The 22,430-nt window shown below is 42.5% G+C and overlaps 1 protein-coding gene and 1 long non-coding RNA gene across 3 annotated transcripts; one reads left to right on the plus strand and one right to left on the minus strand.

Moving 5' to 3' along the window:
- Positions 1-23: 23 nt before the first annotated feature.
- KIF22 (kinesin family member 22) lies at positions 24-18,540 on the plus strand. 2 transcript variants are annotated; one of them, XM_087944986.1, is made up of 15 exons: positions 507-639; positions 3,441-3,583; positions 4,089-4,291; positions 4,754-4,881; positions 5,010-5,158; positions 7,483-7,923; positions 8,033-8,186; positions 8,609-8,683; positions 9,523-9,622; positions 9,777-9,948; positions 12,638-12,752; positions 12,839-12,915; positions 14,677-14,880; positions 15,933-15,992; positions 18,088-18,540. In XM_087944986.1, exons 3-15 carry the CDS (start codon positions 4,095-4,097, stop codon positions 18,115-18,117), a joined length of 1,902 nt encoding a protein of 633 aa, XP_087801112.1. In that variant the 5' UTR covers positions 507-639; positions 3,441-3,583; positions 4,089-4,094; the 3' UTR covers positions 18,118-18,540. The 2 variants fall into 2 exon arrangements, with proteins under 2 accessions (XP_026538133.1, XP_087801112.1); XM_026682348.2 differs by lacking the exon at positions 3,441-3,583 and having other exon boundaries at positions 24-639.
- LOC148129304 (uncharacterized) lies at positions 12,345-21,119 on the minus strand. The gene is made up of 2 exons (XR_015745567.1): positions 20,231-21,119; positions 12,345-12,847 (listed from the first exon to the last, which is right to left on the minus strand). It is a non-coding gene; the product is annotated as an uncharacterized LOC148129304 (long non-coding RNA).
- Between the last annotated feature and the right edge of the window lie 1,311 nt (positions 21,120-22,430).

The raw sequence follows: 22,430 nt of genomic DNA on the forward strand, positions 1-22,430 counted from the left end.
TGGAACGCGCGACTCGCTTGGGTGGTGCATTGCGCGTGCGCTATCCCTCTTGTAAAAATCGGGTTATGTCCGGTCTCCCTAACAACCATTTTGTAAATTTCAAGTGTTATTTACTTTCCTATGTTTTCATACAAAATTAGAGATTTAAAAACTATTACGAGTGACTAAAAAAAAATAGCCTGGACATTTAAAAATATATAAGGAAAAGTGGAAGAAGGCGCGGCTGCAGCTCTTTAACATTGGTGTGCGAAATTAACATTCAAATAGAAGATAAGTTATCTAAGGTTTCGGCAATACAAAAAAAAAATTCTAGAGATCTGTTGAGAATTCGTTCAATGTCAAATAGGTGTTTATTAAAAATGAGTTTACGTCACGTGCCTCCCACGCCCTATGTAGTACTTCCGTTCCGAATTTAAATCTTCAAAACGTCCTTTTGTTCCAGTGCGCGTGCGCAAATTTCTGTTCTCTTCCCACCCCCATCCTTTCCCATTGTTCTAGAGCTTGGCACATTCGAATGAGCGGTGCGCACGCGCAGAAGGCAACCGCTTGTTTTCTTTCTTTTCTCCCATTGGTCTGCTTCCCGTTAGCGCCAAATACAAACGAAGATCAGGATCCGGCTTGTGCACTGGCTTGATAAAGGTGGGTGCAATGTATGGATGGGATACTTAATTTTTTTGAAACTGGCATTTGGAAGCAAATCCCATTATAGATGCTAAGAAAGAAATCCAAGTCCAAGTAAAAGTGTCCTTGCAAAATAGGGCTTCGATCCGACATCAGAGGGATTTTTGCGTCCAAAATGAAGGCAGTTCCTTAAATTCCATTAAGCAGCTTGATGAAAGATTGATCGCCAGTCGATTTTTTTCTAAATGCATGTTTCCTTTTCCTCGATTACTTATAATACCCCTACCCATACCATAGGATGCTTCTATGGAAATGTATGATTGTAAGTTCAATAACAATTTCAATTAATTATTTGAAAAAGATGTGTTTTTTCGACCAAACTGTAATAAAACACTTTAGTATTGATGTTAAATTCTGAATAGGTTAATACCCATGAATAATGGAATTTTATTTCTGTGATTCTTACTTTAAAGATAGTTATGGGGGAGGGATGCCTTAAAATCACAATAAAACATGTTAAACACTATTTTTCCCCTAAGGAAACAACAGGAAAGTGAAAAGGCACTCTAGTTTTGATAGAATTGTCCAATAAATGTCAAGATAAATAAGAATAATTTCAGTTGTTTTTGGAAGACAAGGCTTTAACCTTTAAAATCTGTTTATGGTTTTGTAAAATTGCTAAATTTGCAGATGATACAATAGTGGTGGGACTTATGGGGGGGCAGAATGAGTCTGCCGGTTGCTTTTGTGGTGTGGAGACAACTTGGTCCTCAACACCAATAAGACCAAGGAGCTTATAGTGGGTTATAGAAGGAACAGACCAGACATCCAGCCCTTGCTTATCAATGGAGACCAAGTGGAGCAAGTGGCCAATTTTAAGTTTCTGGGTGTTATCATAAAAGACGACCCGACCTGGGGTGCCCTCATTGCAGCCCTGGTCAAAAGGGCCCAGCAGAGATTATACTACCTGAGACTTCTCAGAAAACAACAACTGAATGAGAAACTGCTGGTGACCTTCTACCGCTGCACCATAGAGAGCATTTTAACATACTGCACCTCTGTATGGTTTGCCAATTGCACAGTGGCAGGTAGGAAAGCACTCCAGAGGGTTAATGTCATTGCCCAGAAGATCATTGGTTGGCCTCTCCCCTCTTTGGAAGAGCTTATAGCTCCCGCTGCCTTAAGAAAGTTCAAAACATTCTCAAAGATCCATCTCATCCTGGGAACCCTTTTTTGAACTATTATCATCTGGCAGACAGTACAGAATAATAAAAACAAGGACAAATAGGCTGAAAAACAGCTTCTATCCCAGGGCAGTAGCTCTTTTGAATTCTTCTGTATAGTGCAGTGTTGGTGTGGTGTCAGGGGTTTCCAATTCAATGTGTGAAGGTTGAAGGATGTGTGTTTGTGTTTATTTTCATGCTCATGGTCATGATGTGCACTGAAGATGGTGTTTGATTTTGTTGTATGAGGTGCAATGACAATAAAGTAAACCAAACTAAAGTAGACTAAAGTTGCTATACCTAATGATGATTATTATAATGGTAAGTAAACAGTGGGACAAAACTTAGGAAAAGCTCCCTCAGACAGAGTAGTTAAGAAGGAACCAAGTTGTTATGGAAACAAAGGGGAAAATGTCACCGGAATCAGACAAAAATTCAGCCTGAGCACATGGGAAACCTCTCCCCAAGTTCCATCAATACAAAGCAAGGACTTTGGGAGATAAAAGCGGTCCTGAAGTCTGCCCACTCTTGGAATTGTCTTTGGACCCAGAGTTGGCAGCTTCTATCCCTTTGGCTAATGCCTGCCAGCCTAGTTGGGCATGTGGGTAAGAGTGGATTAATGAGTGTGTACTTATATGAAAGAGCAAATAGACATACACTGTGTGAGAGGAGAAGGACTGGGCCTTGGGCTTGCTTCAATCATGTAGGCCTCAGTTTAATTAGAGGCCCAAAATGAAATGATATATTAAAGTGCTGGCTAAAATGATTTCAGAAGCATATTTGTAATCTGCTGTGCTAGTGCTATTTTGCAACATGTATCTACAAAGTAATTAGTTTCAGGAGCTATGGACTAAGAATATCCTGGACACTGGGAAATAGGGAACTGAAAGTAGCAGATAGTAGATTTCACATGTACATGCAAGTATGTGTTAACTGACGATCAGTATGAGGGAACAAGGAAGTAACTCCAGTAAAATTCCATTTACTGAGGGGCTATCAGAAGAAAGGTATAAAAAAAGATGGGTCTCAAATCATGTCCACTGACGTTAGCTGGACCTAGCTGCTATCTCTGGACCTCCTTGCAATGGGTTATTGATTTAAGTAATGCTGTAAGATTGTATTGATATGTTAGCTATTCGTGTTCTGGAGGAAGTTAGCACCCACCCCTCTCCTAGAAAACTGAAATAGCCTAGGAAATATTAAAAAGGCAGAATATTTTTTCTAAAAAGAGTAGAAATTAGAAGCAGAAACTCACCTCAGAAGCAGAAGCTCACCCCCACCTTTGTTAATGGGTGGGCCATTAAGGCCTGGGCCAGAATACTTTACATAACCAAGATCTCCAGATAAAACCATAGCAATTGCCCAAAGCCCTTTCAGTGCATCATCCAGCAAGGCTCAACCAAGCCTGGAACTCAGGAGAAGCTTACAGAATTGCCCCTGCATGGCCCCAGGGGAGTCTGACAACCAATTAGAAACAAGCTCCAATTCAAATCCCAACAAAGGTTATAAAACCCAGGCACTCTCAGCATATCAGTCCTTTCTTGATCTCTTCCTTCACCTTGAAACATGTGATCATTCTTCCTTTTCGCTCTGGAGCTTCAAGCCATGTGGTCCTGCTGTCCATCATTAAACCACCTTCCAAACAGCCTCCATGTTTCCAGTGTCTTGGAACTGAACCCAGAAGGATATTTCTTCCAATAGTTCCAAATGGCTCATGAAATAAACCTCTGATTCTAAAAGTAAGAATTATTTTATTGTATTGTTGTCTCCTGTTTTTATTGGGGGTCTTTTATAACAATTGTAACCAATAAAGTTTGCTGTTATTTTAAATTCATTGGGTTTCCGTGTATTCTAAAGCAGGGATTCCGTGGACTGGCTGTGGGCCGTGGCATGCCACAAACCAGGCTGCGCAAACAAGTGAAGCCCCATCCATGGGATGCAGGCAGCATGTGAAACTATGCCCCCTCTGGTCCATGGGAAAACCTCTCCACAGAAAACCAATCCTTGGTGCCCAAAAGGTTGAAGGCCACTGTATTAAAGAAACCAGTTTTGCCTCAGTGTTGAGTTCAAGGTGATTTGAGCGTGGCAGGTTTCCAGGGCTGTGAATGTGTGACCATAAGCCATGTGTTAACACTTTTTTTAAAAAAAGATGCCATTCTCTTTTGTTAGTCCTCCCATATTGTAGCATATACATTGACTAATATATTTGTTCCATTCTGTATCTCTCCCCCCTCTCCCCAATAGGTAATCATGACAACTAATCAGCGATTAAGCCGGGCTGACTTCCACCGCTCTGATAATGCCTCAGAGCAAGTACAGGTTTGTGTACGGCTACGTCCAGCCGTGGGAACTGGACATGGTCAGGAAGCTCCATGTGTACGAGGTGTGGACTCCCACTCCTTGGAAATTCTCAACTGGAGAAATGAGATGGAGACTATGAAATATAGGTAAGTTGGGTAGGGACTCTTGGGGTGCCTATGCTACATGAGCAATGACAGATGCTTGTTCTTCTGGGTCATGCTACTTTTTAATGATTAGCCTCTTTACATGCATGTATTATGGGAATGAACTAATGGAATGCATTGTATGGACAAAATTAGTCTGAGCTAGTGGGTTAAGATACCCGGAGACGCTGAGTTCTAGTTCTGCCTCAGAAATGAGATCCGGTTGGATGACTTTGGCCCATTCTCTCAGCTCAACCCATCTCCCAGGATTGTTGTGGGGAAAATAGAAGGGAGAAAGCGTCCACATTCAAGGAGTATGTTCACTGCCTCGAGTTATTAAAAAAATAATAAAGGCAGGGTATAAATAATAAAGTGTCCATTTTTCAAGACTGCTAAAGAAAAAATTCAGAGAACCCAGTAAGCCTCTGTCCTGCCTTCCTTTCACATTCATATATTCTTCACTAGGTTTGATGCGTTTTATGGTGAGGCAGCCACCCAACAAGATGTCTACATGGGGTCAGTTCAGCCTCTCTTACACCATCTACTAAAGGGGCAGAATGCTAGCATATTGGCTTATGGACCAACTGGAGCAGGTGAATATAAGGCAGTGCTACAAAGAAACCAAATGAACCCACAGCCGTCAGGGTCATCTGGGGGAAAGAACTGGGCTAAAAGTAGATAATGCTATATTGTTCTCATTTTGTCTCCTGCCAAATCATAGGCAAGACACACACCATGCTAGGAAATCCAGATCACCCAGGAGTGATCCCTCGAGCTGTTCGAGATGTCTTGCAGATGACGAGGGATGCTTCAGAAGATAAATGCAAATACTCCGTCTCTATGTCCTATCTGGAAATCTATCAAGAAAAGGTAAAAATGTGTGATTTACACAATTGTACAAAGGGGAAATTGAGCCCAGTAAGAATAATGGTGCAGAATGGTGGGATTTGTGGGGGGGGGGATTTAAATTATGGGAATAAGAAGCCAGATCTGATGGAGAAAGCATGGCCAACTGATCATAGCCAAAGATTCTGTTGATGGGTGCAATGTAGGCTTTCATTCCTTTTCATGCAGCACTTGGGATTTATCACTCCTTTTAATGGAAAAATGTGTTGACTATAAACACTACCTCTTGTTTATTGATTGGTATAGGAAGCGCTGGACAATCTTTTTCTACTTTCAATCAAGGCTATTTGAACAGATGGGGGGAACTGAAGCAAGTGGCAGGGGGAGTCAGAGTATAGACGGAGTGGAGTTAGGCATTCAGACACAATTTCTGGTGTTCCTTGCATTTCCATTCTTTTCTGGTAACTTTGCCTATCCCTCTCTCCCCCAAGAAGTAAACTTAAGAATAAATTTATTTATTTATTTAGCATATTGGTGCTTGTACATTGAGAGCCAGGGAGTCTACAATGTTATTATAAACCAGGAGTTCAGGAGGTCGTTTTCAACAAAGCTAGCCATGAACAAGCCCCAGACCAACGTTCCAGGCAATGGCCAATTAATCCACCTGACATATAACCGGCTGCTCCAAACACGAACATAAACGCTCTGCACAACTGAATAACCCTAAATCCACGAGCTGCAGAGTTCCAGAAACACAAAAAGCCGCCTGGCCATGACTCATACACATTGCTTCCAGCAATGGCTTCCTCCACCTGCAATGCTAAATAGCTCCTCCCGGCGCAACCCATTAAGAGGGGTGGGGCCTTTCCCCCATCCATCTGGCAGATCTCCACCTCTCTGCCCACATACTGTAGTACAGGGGTCTCCAACCTTGGCAACTTTGAGTCTGGAGAACTTCACTTCCCAGCAAAGCTGGCTGGAGAATTTTGGAAATTGAAGTCCTCCAGACTTAAAGTTGCCAAGGTTGGAGACCCCTGCTCTAGTATCCACCAAGGCTGGTAGCTCCTCCCCTCCTCCACATTGGCCTGTGAGCTGCAGTTCAGGGTCAGCAATACTGGATATGTCAGGAATGCTCTCATTCTCCCCCGAGGGAGACGTGGAGGAATCATCATACTCCCGCTGTTCCAGGGCTCCCCCAGAGATGTCTCTATGCCCTGATGCCCCCCCCCAATATTCTATAGTGGCACACAGAGCCATCTGCGGGCATGCAAGCTCAGTTCCACTGCGCATGCGCCTCCCACCAGCCAGCTGATTTTTGGGTATCTGCCACACATGGGGGAAGCACGGGGGGATCCTGCACACATGCACGGGGCGGGGTGAGCAGGACGGGGTCGCATGCACATTGCATTATGGGTGCAGGCGCACACGCGCGCTTTCAGCACACGATGACAAAAAGGTTAGCCATCACTGTTCTATACTGTCCCTGGCTGGAATTATTTCAATTCCCAAGATTGATGGAGAACGGAGGCATGACTATTTGGAAGGAGCAGGGAGCAAGGGAGCACTTGTAAAGGAGAAAGGGAAAAAAAACCCCATAAGCTTAAGGACTAGACTAGAGGAAGGCAAAAGAAAGCTAATGGCTCCAGAGAGTGAATGAGGTGAAAGGATAAAACAGAGGACGTGTAGGAGATGACAGGGTTGGCTGAGCTTGAGAGCATCAAACACATCAGTTTAGAGTCACTACACTCCATAAGAGATCTGAGACCAGCTCCCCCTTGAAATGTGTTATCTGGCACCAATTTGCCCTGACTGTTACTAGATCAGATTCCTGCGAATAGGTAGCAGGAAATAATCTCATAGTACTTTTGAATTCTCTCTTGGCTCCTGATTTCCTGCACCTGACACATATGAAGAAAAGACTGCAGAGAAGAAGGCGTGAGAATGCGTAGCTCTCAAGCTTTTGCTGGGTTCCAGCTATCATCAGTCCAGCTCTAATGTTAGTGCTGAAGGATGGCGGTTCTCATGGCAACAACAGAAATCTAACAGAGTGTTAAGGGGAAAAAGCCTCTTATACCTGAAAAGCCCATTTGATCGAGGACTGAAATGAGTGTCTTAAGAGGGAAAAAAGAAACCAATGTAGTATTGATTCAAGATCCTGCCATTTAAGAAATGAGATTTGAAAAAGTATTTTAAACAACTTAAAAGTCAGTGCCCAGATTGCTCACCTTGGGAAAAATGTTCTTGCTGGGATGCATCAGTTTATTTTTTTATTTTTTTGGGGGGGACAAGAGTTGGGAAGTGGGAGTTGAAATTCCACATCCACCATCCATTTTTCCTCCATTCCTCAGGTTTTGGACCTTCTTCAGCCCTCTCTCCGAGACCTACCTATCCGAGAGGATCGTAACCACAACATCCTGGTACCAGACTTGACCCAGAAAGAGATCACTAATTTTGCAGACTTTGAAAGACATTTCCTGCCCGCGAGCAGAAAGCGAACGGTGGCATCGACTCAGTTGAACCAGCGCTCCAGCCGCAGTCATACTGTATTGCTGGTTCTGGTGAACCGGGTCCAGGACTGGCTCACATATTCTCACCAGACTGCAAAGCTTTGCCTCATCGACTTAGCAGGCTCCGAGGACAACCGGCGAACGGGCAACAAAGGCCTACGCCTGAAAGAGAGCGGAGCCATCAATAGCTCCCTCTTTGTGCTCAGCAAGGTGGTTGATGCCCTTAATCAGGGTTTGCCTCGGGTTCCCTATAGAGACAGCAAGCTGACCCGTCTGCTGCAGGTAATTGGGGTTCTTTTCTTTTTCTTTCTTTTTTTTCCTTCCTTCCTTGGGGTGGGAAGGAGTTGGCATCAGGGACTGACCTTTCCCCTGGAATCTCCCTTTCCTCTAGGACTCTCTGGGAGGCAGTGCCCACAGCCTGATTATTGCAAACATTGCTCCAGAGAAGAAGTATTATTTTGACACGGTCACAAGCCTCAACTTTGCTGCCAAGTCCAAACAAATTGTGAATAAACCCTTCACCCAGAAAGCCCTACTACAAACTGGTAAGTCAGGAATTATGAGATCTGGGCTTTGGGAAAAAGCGTCGGGAATTCTTGAAGTTTGACATTTCTGAAGGCACCAAAGGCTGCTTCATGACCTTCCGTACTGGAACTTTTCGTAATTAAATTAAATGAGAATATATTTGTGTTAATTGCTCTACCCAGAAAGGCTAACCAAGTGGTGGTAGTGTAGAACCAGACCACTTCATCATGGCACCTATATTCTAGAACATATTTCCCAAGGTCTAGACCAGCCATGCTGGCTGGAGAATTCTGGGAGCTGAAGTCCACATACCTTGAAGTTGCTAAGGTTGAAAAACAGTTGAGTTTACACAAGTTCCTAATGGATGTAATAAAGAAGAAGAAAATGTTTCAAAAGGTTCAGGGACAAAAAAAAAAGTTAATCAAATCTAAACCTTATATAGGTAGTAGGAAACCAGCAAAGCCCGGGGAAACTGAAACTCTGAGCAACCAAGCAGAAGCAGGAACATCTCTCTCAGGTGAGTTCATGAAAGGGGAGGAGGGCTGGCTTAATTTTACCTTCCATTTTGGGGAGGGGGGATCTTTCTTTAGTCTTAGCATTAACACTCTAGAGTAGCATTTCTCAGTCGGAATTGCTACTCTAGAACAGAGGTCTCCAACCTTGGCAACTTTAAGACTTGTGGACTCAACTCCCAGAATTCTGGGAGTTGAAGTCCACAAGTCTTAAAATTGCCAGGTTTGAGGACCCCTGCTCTAGAATGTTAATGCTAAGACTGAAGGGAAGAGACGGGTTTTGATAATTTTATTTTTATATCAGATAAACAAATAGCTATGTTCTGACAATGCACTGAGTCACAAACAAGCCAGCTAGTTTTAGCCTACAGAATTGTACAAAGCAAGCCTAAGTGATTAGTTTTAATGGATCAGCCTGTCAAGCAATGGCAGGATCTGAATTGACTTGAATACACAGTTGAGCCCAAAATTTCTGTTGCTAAGCAAGAGAGTTCTTAAGTGAGTTTTTGCCCCGTTTTATAATCTTTCCTGCCCCACTTCTTAAACGAATAACTTCAATTGTTAAGTTAGTAACAAGAGATGTTAAATCAATCTGGTTTCCCCATTGACGTTGCTAGTCAGAAGGTCGCAAAAGACAATCTCATACTGCAACCATCATAAATATGAACCAGTTGCCAAGCGCCCAAATTTTGATTACGGGACACTGCAACAGTCATGTAAAAAAGTTGTGTCACTTTTTTGGTGCCATTGTAACTTTAAACACCCATTAAATGAATGGTCAGTTGAGAACGATCCGTAAACCGTGACTGCTGGGCAAAGTCAGCTAATCCTCTTCTTCCCACAGATGGCAAGAGGCCTTGTCCTAGCTTCAGCGATGCAGGCCCTGAGGCCAAGAGACCTTGCCTACAAGTCCAGCCAGGACCATCTGAAGAGAAGCCACTCAGGTGAGTCACCAGGTTTTTGGTGCAGCCCGGTTCTTTCATGCCACAGAGTCAAGCCACCTCCCAAATGCTGCACTAAGGAGGGATTGTTGTTCTGTCTGATGTATTGGAAGAGTGAGACAGAACCTGACACGGAGCTGGTCTTGTTCTTTACCAGTTCTTTGCTGCCTCTTGAGAATCTTGACCCCACTTTGGCTGAACGGCTGCTACGATTAGAGGCCCTAGAGAAAGAAAAGGCCGGGAGCTCCACGTTACCTCTGCTCAACACACCACGCAGGGAGCGCCTGAATGTCCTGAAACTCCTGGATGAGACACGCCGTGAGCTGAAGGTCTGTCCGTTGTGCTTCCGTTGCTCTTTTTTGATGTGAATAAGTAAAATGGTACCTTGGTACTCAACTGCTTTGAAACTCATTGAATTTGGTACTCAACCCACAAGCTAGAACTTATCGGCATGACTCACTGCATTATTCCTTCCTGGAAAAAAATTTTGATACTCATTTTTGATACTCCTGGCACCAATTATTGAGTACCAAGCTACGATAATAGGAATGCAACATGTAGTTGGATTCTCAGATTAATTAGTTAAAAAGTGTTTCGGTTGATTAAAAAACTGGCCCTCATTAACCCAGTCAGTTTTTTAGAAGAATGCTGGGCTTTATTTTTTTAAAATAAAATTCATCCATGCTGAAAATTGAGCAGAGTTTAACATAGCCTCTAAACTGAGGCACTTATTTCCTGTTTTATACAGCTAGGAATACTTCTGCTGAGCTGAAGCTTTTTAAAAGAAATGTGTATTGTCTTCAAAGCCTATATGCGAATCACAAATTGATTCATTTGATGGAAAATATGAAACCCTAAGCATTTTGTCTGATAATTACTCTTTTTTCTCTTTTGTCATCACTTCTTTTTGCCGGCTACAAAGGAAGTTAGCTACAAAGACTTTCCTCTGAGAAAGATAGAATGTAAATGTATTGGTTCCAACAGCCTCGCAGAATATATTATAGCAATAGCACTTAGACTTATATACCACTTCACAGTGCTTCAGAGCCCTCTCTAAGCAGTTTACAGAGTCAGCCTCTTGTCCCCAACAATTTGGGTCCTCATTTTACCCACCTTCAAAGGATGGAAGGCTGAGTCAACCTTGAGCCTGGTGGGATTTGAACTGCCAACTGTAGATAGCTGGCTGCAGAAGTAGCTTGCAGTTCTGCACTAACCACTGCGCCACAGAGACTCCTTTTTTTTTTTTTTTGTTATTATGTTACCTTCCTCACCCATCCAGTCATCTATATCATGCTAGCCTTAAACCAATGATACCTCTAGACCAGCAGTTGCCAACCAGTGGGCCAGGAGAAAATTTTGGGTGGGCCCCAGAGCACCCCTCAAAGCAATTAATCCAGGCTACGCAGGAACACAAGGCTGCACAGCCCACATGGCCCGCGGGAACCCTCCCCGCCCACTCACTCCTTACCCGGCCTGCTAAATTGCTTTTTCCTTTTTTTTCCCCCCGACCATCATCTGTTCTGCTGTGCAGAGATTTAGATTAGCTAGGAAGCCGGAAATGGTTGGATTTCTTGCTTTCTAGCTAGTCTTTAGATCTTCAGCTCTGCTTTTAAGCACAGCCAAACCTCCCTTAGGACTGAAGGTTCTATTCAGTGCAGACTCACGGCAAGCAAATTTTATGTGACACACTCAGGTAGCCGATGGCAGATAAATAGATCTCTGAATGATTCTGTGAGCAACTCAATCTGCCTGCCTGCTTTGCCTGATTTTGGGTAAAAGTTGCTCTTTTTTTATAAAAAAAATTCAGTATTTATATAAATATTGATAATATTTACATACAAGGCAGTCACATGACCACCAAGCCACACCCACAAATTAGGCCACGCCTACAGAACCGATTGGTCCCTGGAAATTTAAAATTGAATCTCCCATTAGTCTTTTAAATTTGGTGGTCCCTGAGGTCCAAAAGGTTAGCAATCCATGCTCTAGACAGGATTGAATCTCCCATTAGTCTTGACCAATGAGCTACTTCTTAAAGAGTAGAATTATGTAAATATTTGCTCTGTTCTGATCCTGAACAGAGTGTCTATTGCAGTGTCTGTCTCTCCTGTTATGGTAGAAGTTCTTCTTTCTTGGAAGTTATGAGACCCAGAATTCCTTCCCGAATTACTCAGTGTTGTAGGAATGGCAGATATTGGACTTCAAAGTGGTAAAAAAATTAAAACTGAATATTCTGATTTCTGCTGTGTTGATCCTGTCCTGTTCACACCATACTTTTTCTGTAGAAACCACAAGGTGCTCTTCATGTTCACAAGAAGCAATAAAGGAGAGAAACACTTAAAAGCAGGGGTGGGTTTCTACCAGTTCTGTCCACCTCTGTAGAACCGATAGCTCTGAAGAGCAGCAGACATAGAACCGGTTCTATGTCTGCTGATGTTTTTGCCCACCTGGGCTCTTACCTGACCTTTATTTCCTGATTTTTTTCAACTTCAGCTGCCGTCCGAGACACAGCTGCAGTTAAAAAAGCAGGAAAAAAGGGCTTTTTGAAAGGCTGCTTTTCTGCACGCAGCATGCTGATGACCGCAGCATGCAGGGAAGCCCATCGTAAATTATCGAACCTCATAAATGACCGAACCCTGTCGGATCCCACCCCTGCTTAAAAGCAAAAGGTTGGTAAGACCGTAGACTTGGAGGAAGGGCAAAATGGAGGCCAATGAACCAGAGATGCATGGGCCCAGTTCCATTTTAATGGAATGGTAAAGAGAGAAATATAAAAGGCAGGTATTTACTGTTGATAGAGCAGGTAATCCCAAGGAGAACATGGCAGATGCTGTTAAATAAATTCTATGTCGTGGGTTGAAAGGAGAGAGGTTCATAACAATAGAGGTGATGATTGACTGCCATAAGATCATGGTTGAACTATTAGTCCAATAATAGTCTTTTCTTTTCCACAAAAGCTTTTTTCCCTTTCCCCACTAAACCTTAAATTAGCACTTATTTTGCCCTTGCTTCTTCTAGAGAGTTAAAGAAAAGCAGATAGAAATGGAAGCCCAGACTCTGAAGAACAAAGGTGCACTTTTCCTTCAAGCTGCAAACCCCCGAAAACAGGCCACAGTATTGCCCCTCCAACAAGGTGAGAAGGTTGGAAAGGTTTTTGAAGTCAGGCCTTCCTTTTTTCCTGTGTTGCAAAGTCCTAATTTGTTTTCTTTTCTTCTCCAGTGCGGACACCTGTTAAGAGTCAGGAAAAAGAGGAGAGCGTTATTAAGAAACAGAAGACTAGAGGCCGAAAGAAGAAGGTGGGTAAATAGGTTTGGCTGCATTTTGGTGAAGAACAGGAAGAGTAGCAGAATTTTTTCCAGCCAATTTGCTATACGTATCACACTTTTTAAGATAACTTATAAAAATACCAGAACAGAGGTATCTCCTGGGAAGATATTTCAACCTGTCAGTTGGAAGCCTATGTTCTCCATAGATGAGGAACTCATCAAATTTGCAGACCAACACCAAGCTGGCAGGAATAGCCAACACTCCAGAAGAAAGTTGAGAGATACAAAATGATCTTGACAGACGTCAGCATTGGGTGCTATCTAACAAAATGAAATTCAATGGTGAAAAAAATAAGGTTCTACATTTAGGCAAGAAAAACCAAATGCAACTTAGGATTGCATTAGCTTTTTTGGCGGCGGCTGCACACTGCTGGCTCATATTTAGCTGGTTATCCATTAAGACTCCAAGATCCCTCTCACAGTTACTGCTATTGAGCCTGGTTTCACCCAGTCTATATGGTTTTTCTTGCTAAGTGATCAAGTGAAGTACTAATACCAGTCTATAAAGCCTTAGTAAGACCACACCTAGAGTACTGCATCCAGTTTTAGTCACCACATTTTAAAAAAGATGTTGAGACTCAAGAAAAAGTACAGAGAAGAGCAACCAGGATGATTAGGGGATTGGAGGCTAAAACATACGGTGAACAGTTGCAGGAACTGGGCTTGGCTGGTCTAGTGAAGAGAAGGATCAGGGGAGGCATGATAGCAGTCTTCCAATATCTGAGGGGCTGCCACAGAGAGAGGCCTTTTTTCTAAACCACCTGAAGGCAGACAAGGAATAATGAATGGAAATTGGACAAGGAGAGATTTAACCTGGAAATAAGGAGAAACTTTCTGACAGTGAGAACAATTAACCAATGGAACAGAAGTTGCCCTCGGAAGTTGTGGGAGCATCATCACTTGAGACTTTCAAGAAGAGATTGGACTGCCATTTGTCAGAAATGGTGTAGGGTCTCCCGCTTGGGTGGGGGGGGTTGGACTAGATGACCTACAAGGTCCCTTCCAACTGTGTTAATCTGTTTATCATTGAAGGTCAATAGATAACTAACAGTTGTGAGGAAAGGACAGTTTGGGAAGAGTGGGAGCATATTCGGAAGATGGAAACTTTGTGTCCTAGTTGGGCACAACTTGAAATCTTTTTTGCAGTATAATTTATCAAAACTGCTACATGAATATAACTAATATGTTTCTTTTTATTAAGACAATAACTCTTGAGGGTAGTTAACAGTGGATGGGTGGGGAGGTAACTTGAGGCTTGCTAATTATGAATATTTATGTTTACATCATCTCTTACCCCTGAATAGCTAATAGATATGCATAATTTACCTATGCACATTAACTATCTTCTCCTTTCCTGAAATGTATAAATGCATCCTTTTGTCTGTGGAAGTCCTCTTATCAGGTGTTTCCCAAACTCTCCCATTATTTTCTGGAGGGAATTATTCCAGCGCAGACTGAATCAACAATAACTTTGTGAGCCTTGATTCTTGGTTTTGAGATCCTGCGTTTGATTCCACAGTGGATTCTGATGTAGGCAAATTGATGGGACCAGTAGATAATCGGTCTTTTCGGTAAAAGCTCTGAGCAGATCTCATAACTTAGACAATAATTTCTTTGCCATGATTCTCGTCAATATTAATAGGAGGTGGGAGTTGATAAATTGCTATATAAAGGGGGTTGGTTTTAAAAGGCAGTCACATTGGTCTCTCCATTTCCATATTCGTTCTTCAGATTCAAGAGTGTGACTCTGAAAACAAGGCTCCCTCCAAGTGGGAGGTGGAGATCCGTCCAGATCAGCTGGCTCACAGCAAAGCTAAAATCCTGTCCCTCATGAACTCGGGTTCCGTGAAGGATCTTATGGACCTACACCTCATTGGCAAGAAGAAAGCAGAGCTCATTGTGAGCTGGAGAGAAAATTATGGATCTTTTCACAAGGTTGGTGATCTCAGAGGGTAGAGTTTATTTGGGACATATTGCTGACCCCCTAATTTCTCACTTAAGTCAAGCAACTTTTTATCATGTGAGCTCCACACTTTTTTAAAATAACAATCCAATTCCATTAATGTGTTTCAGCCATTGTGTGCCAGTTTTGTTTGTTTGGGGCGTGAAAATCATAAAAATGATATCTGCTTAAGTATGTGATGTTCAACAGGACTATTTATAGTTAGCCTGCTGTAAATTGTTCAAAATGTAGACAATCCAGATTCAAAATCCTCATGGTATTGTACTTTATGCCCCAATAATAATAGTACTGTTCTTGATTTCTTTTAAATGTTTGCAATCTTTCTTTGCAAATCTGGGTATTTTGTAATCCTTCCCAATTCCTCCTCCTCCTCACCTTTGAAGACGATGAAGGGCATGGAAATGTTGCACCGAAGATAGGTGATAGATATGTTAGCCTCTAGTATAATTTATATCCTTTTACTGATATTACATTGCAAGAAGCAAAGACAATTTTGCTACCACAACTTGATTATTTTGGTGGCACTATACAAGTCCTCAATTACTTGTTTAACCATTCATTTAGTTACTGTTTGAAGTTATAATGACATTAAAAATGATTTATCATAGGTTTTCACACAGATTGCAGCATCCTCATGATCATGTGACCAAAATTCACACGCTTGGCAACTGGCATGAATTGATAATTGCAGTATCCCTGGGGTCATGTGATCACCATTTGTAAATTTCCCAGCTGGCTTCCAACAAGCAAAGTCAATGGGGAAAGCCAGATTCACTTAACAACTTCATGATTCTCTCAACAATTGCAATGGTTTGCTTAACAACTCTGGGGGGAAAAAGTTGTAAAATGAGGCAAAACTTATTTATATAAAAGCCTCCATTGACAATGGAAATTTTGGGCTCAGTTGAGCGTAGGCTGTGGGATACCTGTATAAGGAAGAGTTCTGAGGATCATATAGTTAATATTTTTTGCCCAATCTAATTGATGGGTCATACCTTATTATATCTTTTTTTTCTTTTTATAGGTACAAGACCTTGAGAAAATACACAGTATTACAGCTAAGCAAGTAGACTCTTTTATTAAGGTATGCATTTAGTCAAATTTCTACTCAGTACAGAGAAAGTTTATCTAAATTATGTAATGTACTTGGATCAGAATTCTATCTGGCAGTGTGGCTGATGGCAGGGAATGATGGAAATTGTCATTCAACTTCTGGAAATTCCACCTTTGTGTAAGCACATGAATATTCTGTTTGATTATAAATCCCAATATTTATCCAGCATCTATATTTATGAGTTAAACACTAAAGACTTAGCATAAAGAAAAATAAAGGTAAGTAGTGGTAACAAATAACTACAGAGAAGTATATAGTTTCTTACTCAAAGCCAGAAAGGTTGCTAGCTTCATAATTTGCTAACAAAAATAATAATTTTACTTTTTAATGAGAAGTGATCTTTAAAGGCTAATTGTTTTGGAAAGACTGCTCTGTTTCCTTTCTACTATAAAGCAGAGTTTGTCTCGCTTAACAGCAGCAGAGGAGAAACTAAGTGATTTATTCTTACTCCACCTTCCTAGATAGAATTCCTTGCCACCAATAGTGACTAGTTTAATAATTAAGCATATTCCTAATTAAGATATAGTTTCTGAGTGTTGTATTAATGGCTTGATACTATAATGGCTAAATTTGCACATTTTAATAAGGGACAATTCCCAGGTTAGCATTTGGTGGATTATAAAAACATTGTGTGCTGAGTTACAGAAGATATTTCATTCCCCTTAGTTGCTCACATTAGCAAACCAGTAAACTATAAATTTAGAATTTTCATGTATTCATGTAGCAGCTTTATTTAACTCACATGAAAAAGGGAATAAAGGATAAAAACAAAATGAAAGGGAACAGGGCACAAGAGAGACAGTTGAGTACCTAGAATTGGTCAAGCTTACAGCAGACCTGATGAAATTAATTAAACTTGTTAGTCCTCACTAATTTGATCCACTATAATTGGAGGATTTAGTCTCCAATTTGAAGCATCTGGATCCAAACTACAGTTGGAAAGCTTCCATCTGAAACAAAAGTAGCTTGCTTCTGATAGGTTAAGGGAGAATGTTTTTTAAAAATATCTTTACTTTACACACATAATTTTTATTAAACATCAAAATATATACAAATGAAAACAATGGAGAAATGGGGGAGAGAGAAATGTAGGATAAAGAAGAAAGCATTAGCTTCAGTGCAATGGAGAAATATTACAGTTTCAACTTTTACTTTTGCATAATTAATAGTCATTTTTATAACAAATTTGTCTAATCAGCAAAACCCAAAGTAAAGATTTATTTATTTATTTTATTTCAAGCACAAATCCTTTTGGTTTGCAACAGGAAATTTCAGTCATAGAGAAAATCAGGCAATGTCTACTGATGGAATAGTTCAGAAAGTAACTACCGTATTTGCCGGCGTATAAGACGACTTTTTTGCCCTGAAAAACATGCCTCCAATTGGGGGGGTCGTCTTATATGCCGGGTCGGCAAATAGTAATTGGGAAGCACTGCGGCTGCCCGTGGCTGAGGCACTTTGCGCACCGTGGAAGCGAATACCGTGAAGCCGAAAGGAGCAGCCAGCCTTCTCCCAGCTCCCAAGGAAGCGAGGCTCGCACCGCCGAGCTCCGCTGAGGTATCCGGCTGGGGCTGTCAGGAGTTGTTACCGCTGGCGCGCTCCGCGCAGCTCCAGTCCCGCTGCCTCGGGAAGGAAAGGCAAAACCAGGAGCCGCTGCTGCCATTGCAAGCGCCGCCGCGGCTCTTCCTTTTGCCTTTCCCTTCCCGAGGCAACGCTGGACCGGAGCCGCGCCAGCGGTAACAACTCCTGACAGCCCCAGCCAGATACCTCAGCGGAGCCCGGGCGGTGCGAGCCTGCTTTCCTTGGGAGCTGGGAGAAGGCTGGCTGCTCCTTTCAGCTTCACGGGATTCGCTTTCCACGGTGCACAAAAGTGCCTCAAAAAAAAAAAAAAGTACAAAAGTGGAAGGCGTGGCGGAAGAGGGGGCGAGTATATAACAAACTATATTTTGAGTGGAAATGTTGGGGGTCGTCTTATACGCCGGGTCGTCTTATACGCCGGCATATACGGTATATTCTTTATCTTTGATCAATAAAGGCTTAACATTGCTCTTTTCTAATTATCCAGGCAAATATCCTCAAATTTCCGAAATCTTAAGTAACTGGAATGGCACAATGAAACAGCATCTTCCACCACAGGCTTTTTTAAAATTATTATTGCTCGTGTGTTCATTTTTATTTAAACTAGTAGAGATATTTAGCTATATTAGATGTTTAAATCTCAGAACAATATTTTTAATGATTACATTGCTCATCCTTTGCCTTCCACTGTAAACAATCTAGCATTCACAACTATCAAGGCATCAATGTTCTGCATAAAGAAAATGGCAATATTTTCAGTGGAAAAATAAAGGGAAATGATTAATTTTTAAATTATAGACAATGCTGTCTCAGACAATTCCTTTTTTTCAGTTTTCTTGGTCTTTGTCAAAAATTCTGAACTTAAAGCTAGTTATTTGGGATATTATTCCAAAGATTTGTATATATTTTCTATCCTACATTAAAATTTGGTGTAGCCAGCCTACAATGTTTATTTTGTATTTTAAAAAAGATTGGCCCAGTTAACCAGGTTTTGTAAATTATAAAAGTTTGGAATATGTCCCCTCATTGCTAATGGTCAAGGATAATGTTGCTCCTGAATTCCCTAGCTTTCAGACATGATATTTTTCCGATTAAAATCGGAATTCCGATTTTTTTGGGAATCGCCCGGGCGGTGCGAGCGGACCCCGGCCGGGCGGGGCGAGCGGCGGGTGGGGCGGGCGATGCGAGCGGCGGGCGGGCGATTTCTTGGCGCGCGGTGGGGGGTCTCTTTTGGCTGGCCCCGATTTTTTTTTCAGAGGGGAATATCATGCCTGAGCTTTATTCCAGAATCAGAGTTGTTCTGCTATGGGTGTTGTGCTTTGGATTCACAGAAATTGTCATGCTCCTGGTGGAGACTGACTCTGAGGGAGAGGAGGAACAGCCAACAGGGAGTGGAAGTGTGGCTCCTGAGGTGGAGGAGGCTGGGGAAGGGCAAAGTCCAGTTGGGCAGTCAGAGGAGGGCCCAAGCCCAACTCCTCTCCATCCTAGGGCACGCAGGGAGGAGAGGATAAGGGAGAGATGTGATCTACTGCGCAGGAGAGGGCCTTGATCCTCTTCATGGGCTGCAGCTGTGACAACTGCATAAGAGGACAGACATGCGTACGGGCAAGTGCTGGAAACAAAGCATGGAAATATCTTTAGTTTATTGTTCCTCTCTGAGTTTGGCATCCTTCCCAGTGTGTGTCCTGATATCTGTGGACGTCTTCAAGCCCTTATCTTGCCTGGTTTGTGTTGTTTTTTACTCTTTATCATTTAAACGGCATTTCCTCCTTTTTATAACTGCTTGTGTGGGAGTTTTTTGTCTCCAGTCAAGGATATTTGGAGCTTGGAAGTAAAGTGAAGGAATAAAAAGGGCTTCACCTGTTTTTTGTGACTGTGTTTATTTTGTATCCCACCCTGGGTCATCACAGAAATCAGTACAAATTGTTTTCAAGCGATTTGACTAATAACTCCCATGAAGCCAAATGTCTATCAAGATTCTCAGTTATCCAGTTCATGGTTGTCCCAAAGGTGTTTTTTTTTTTTCAAAGGCAACTGGACCTAAAGCCAATTGTATATACCAGTAAATTTTTGATTCAAATGATGCTTCCTCTTTAAAATCTTTGCAGAACACAGTCATGAAAAATCGAGTGAGGCTTTATTAATCTAATCTGAAAAAATCTTGGCAAAGGTATTATGGGTTATATGAGAACAGACACTAAACAATTGTATTCTCACCCAAAATACTTATGTCTTTTAAAATGCACTTATGGCATTTATTCACCTGCTAAAGCAGGGATGTTTAACTCACAGCCCACAGGCTGGATGTGTCACGCACTGGCCACGCCCACCCCTTGGTTTAGTGAAGGGGGGGGAAGTTGCAATATGTCACATGACAACATGTTGCGAGTTTGACAACCCTGTGCTAAAACAAAGAAACACCAAACGATCTCAATGGATTGAACACTTCTGATTCTTTATTACCGGATTTCTACCAGCCACCCTTCCAAGCTCAGCAAAACAGAGGGTTGCAATGAAATAGATAGGGATACTTATTTCTGAGATTTGAATTATAGTAGCTTCTGCTCCAAATATGGCAATGCCCAACAATAAATAGAGGGGTGTGCTATTGCTCTTGATGTAAAGCATACCTCTGTGATCCAGTGAAATGCTCTAGACTTGAAATTTGGTATCTGTGTGGCATGACTGTTTGTAGCCGTCAAATTGGTACTGGACTTGTCCCAGGCATTGCTTTCCATCTGCTCATCAGTTTCTTTAAAGTGATGTTTTCCAACCAAATTCTTGTTTTTCTCCACCAATCAAGGCCTTTCACTGATGACCTCATTCGACTAAAGTATCAGTCAGTTGGAAAATAAGAAAAAAGAATGCTAGAGAAGCAGAAATCATTAATTTACATTTACAAATATTTTTAATATAGGCTCTAAGCCAGCTGTTGGGGAAGGAAGGAAAGAAATTTCTTCCTCCGTACTTCCTTCTGGTTGCTGTTAGCCTTTGACCTAATCCAGTAACATGTAAATGTTCCTCCTGCATATTGCTCATCTATGAAGTCAAGAACAATGAAACAAGCTACCGTGTTTCTCCAACAATACGGCCTCCACCAAGGAAATGATTTCTAGGCATGAGGTGAAATTAAGCCCCGCCCCCAAAATTTAGGCCTATTTAAACCATGCGTTTCCCCGCCATTTCTCACATTGTTTGTTAGAACTACACGAGGTGAAGAGAAATGGGGGGGAAGGGTGGGGGATGGGGAGAAAACTTGCCTTTAGGAGTGCCCTGCAGGTAGCCTAGAGCTAGAATACCCCGACAGCCGATAGAAGCTCCCTGAAGGCAGAGTCCCCAGCCGCTTCAGGGCGTGGCGTGGCTACCCATGTCCCTCGCCTTTAGGGCAGTCTCTTTCGGGCGATGGAAGCTCCCCAAATGCAGTCACCAGCCACTTTGATCGTCCGGTAGAAGTGGCCTAGGGGCGAGGGGAGTGTGTGTGCTCACCCTGAGGCTGCTTCTACCGGCTGATCGAAGTGGCTGGTGACTGCATTTGGGGAGCTTCCATCGCCCGAAAGAGACTGCCTAAAGGCGAGGGGACACGGGTAGCCAGGCCACGCCCTGAAGCAGCTGGGGAGTCTGCCTTCAGGGAGCTTTCGTCGGCCAATAGAAGCGGCCTTGTGGCGAGGGGAGTGTGCGTGTGTGCTCGCCCGAAAGACACTGCCTAATGGCGAGGGGACACGGGCAGCCATGCCTCGCCCCGAAGCGGCTGGGGACTCTGCCTTCGGGGAGCTTTTGGTCACCACACTATAAAAAAAGATGTTGAGGCTCTAGAAAAAGTACAGAGAAGAGCAACCAGAAGATAGATTAGGAGACTAAAACATGAAGAATGGTTGCAGGAACTGGGCTTGGCTAGTTAGTGAAGAGAAGGGGCCAGGGAAGACATGAAAGCGGTGTTCCAATATTTGAGGGGCTGCCACAGAGAGGAAGGGGTCAAGCTATTTTCCAAGGCCCCTGAAGGCCAGACAAGGAATAATGGCTGGAAACTGAACAAGGAGAGATTCAACCTGGAAATAAGGAGAAATTTTCTGACAGGTAAGAACAATCAACCAATGGAACAGAAGTTGCTTTCGGAAGTTGTGGGAGCTTCATCACTGGAAGCTTTCAAGAAGAGACTGGACTGCCATCTGTCAGAAATGGTGTTGGGTCTCCTGCTTGGGGGGGGGGGAAATGATTTGATGACCTACAAGGTCCCTTCCAACTCTGTTGATCTGTTAATCTGACATCTTAAAAAGGACACACAAATGTGGTCATAATAGTTCACACATGTAGTGGACTGTAAATCAACTGAAGTAACATTCATGTTTTCAGATGCCATGAAGCACAAAATAATAGAGACCTGGGAATGATTTCCAAGAGTATTCTCTTGAGTTCAAGTGTTACCTCAATCTTTTGCCCTCAGCCTAAAGCAGCTTCGCATAACATTAGATCTGTATCTTATTCAAGCAGCATACTGTAATTAAGAGCTTCTATGATCTGGATCGCACAAAATACAGATCATGTGTAGGCATCCCAAAATGCAATGACCTTCACATTAAATCTGTTGGGATTATTAAATTCGTTCTGTGTGGCCCCAGCCATAATTCACCAAAGCCAGCAGGAGAAATGAAAAATTATGTGCGCAAGTACAATTACTCAAATGTTGACTTTTAGCTTCACACAACCTATAAAAATAACACCAGGGTCAGTTATATACATCACCCTCCCCCTCACGTTGCCTAATGAAAGACTGGCAGCACCGCCCAAATGCGCAGAGGAAGGACCCACCCCGCTGATGGCGTGTGGCTCAGT

Source organism: Notechis scutatus, chromosome Z (assembly GCF_049901735.1).
Source record: "Notechis scutatus isolate UNSWTSFEM ecotype Mainland chromosome Z, rNotScu1.2, whole genome shotgun sequence".
NCBI lineage: Eukaryota > Metazoa > Chordata > Lepidosauria > Squamata > Elapidae > Notechis > Notechis scutatus.

Excerpts from the sequence above, each read along its gene's own strand:
- KIF22 (XM_026682348.2), top strand. The coding sequence starts at position 4,095 with ATGACAACTAATCAGCGATTAAGCCGGGCTGACTTCCACCGCTCTGAT. Across the intron at positions 7,924-8,032 it reads AGCTGACCCGTCTGCTGCAG|GACTCTCTGGGAGGCAGTGC; the intron begins GTAATTGGGGTT and ends CCTTTCCTCTAG. Across the intron at positions 12,916-14,676 it reads CTAGAGGCCGAAAGAAGAAG|ATTCAAGAGTGTGACTCTGA; the intron begins GTGGGTAAATAG and ends TTCGTTCTTCAG.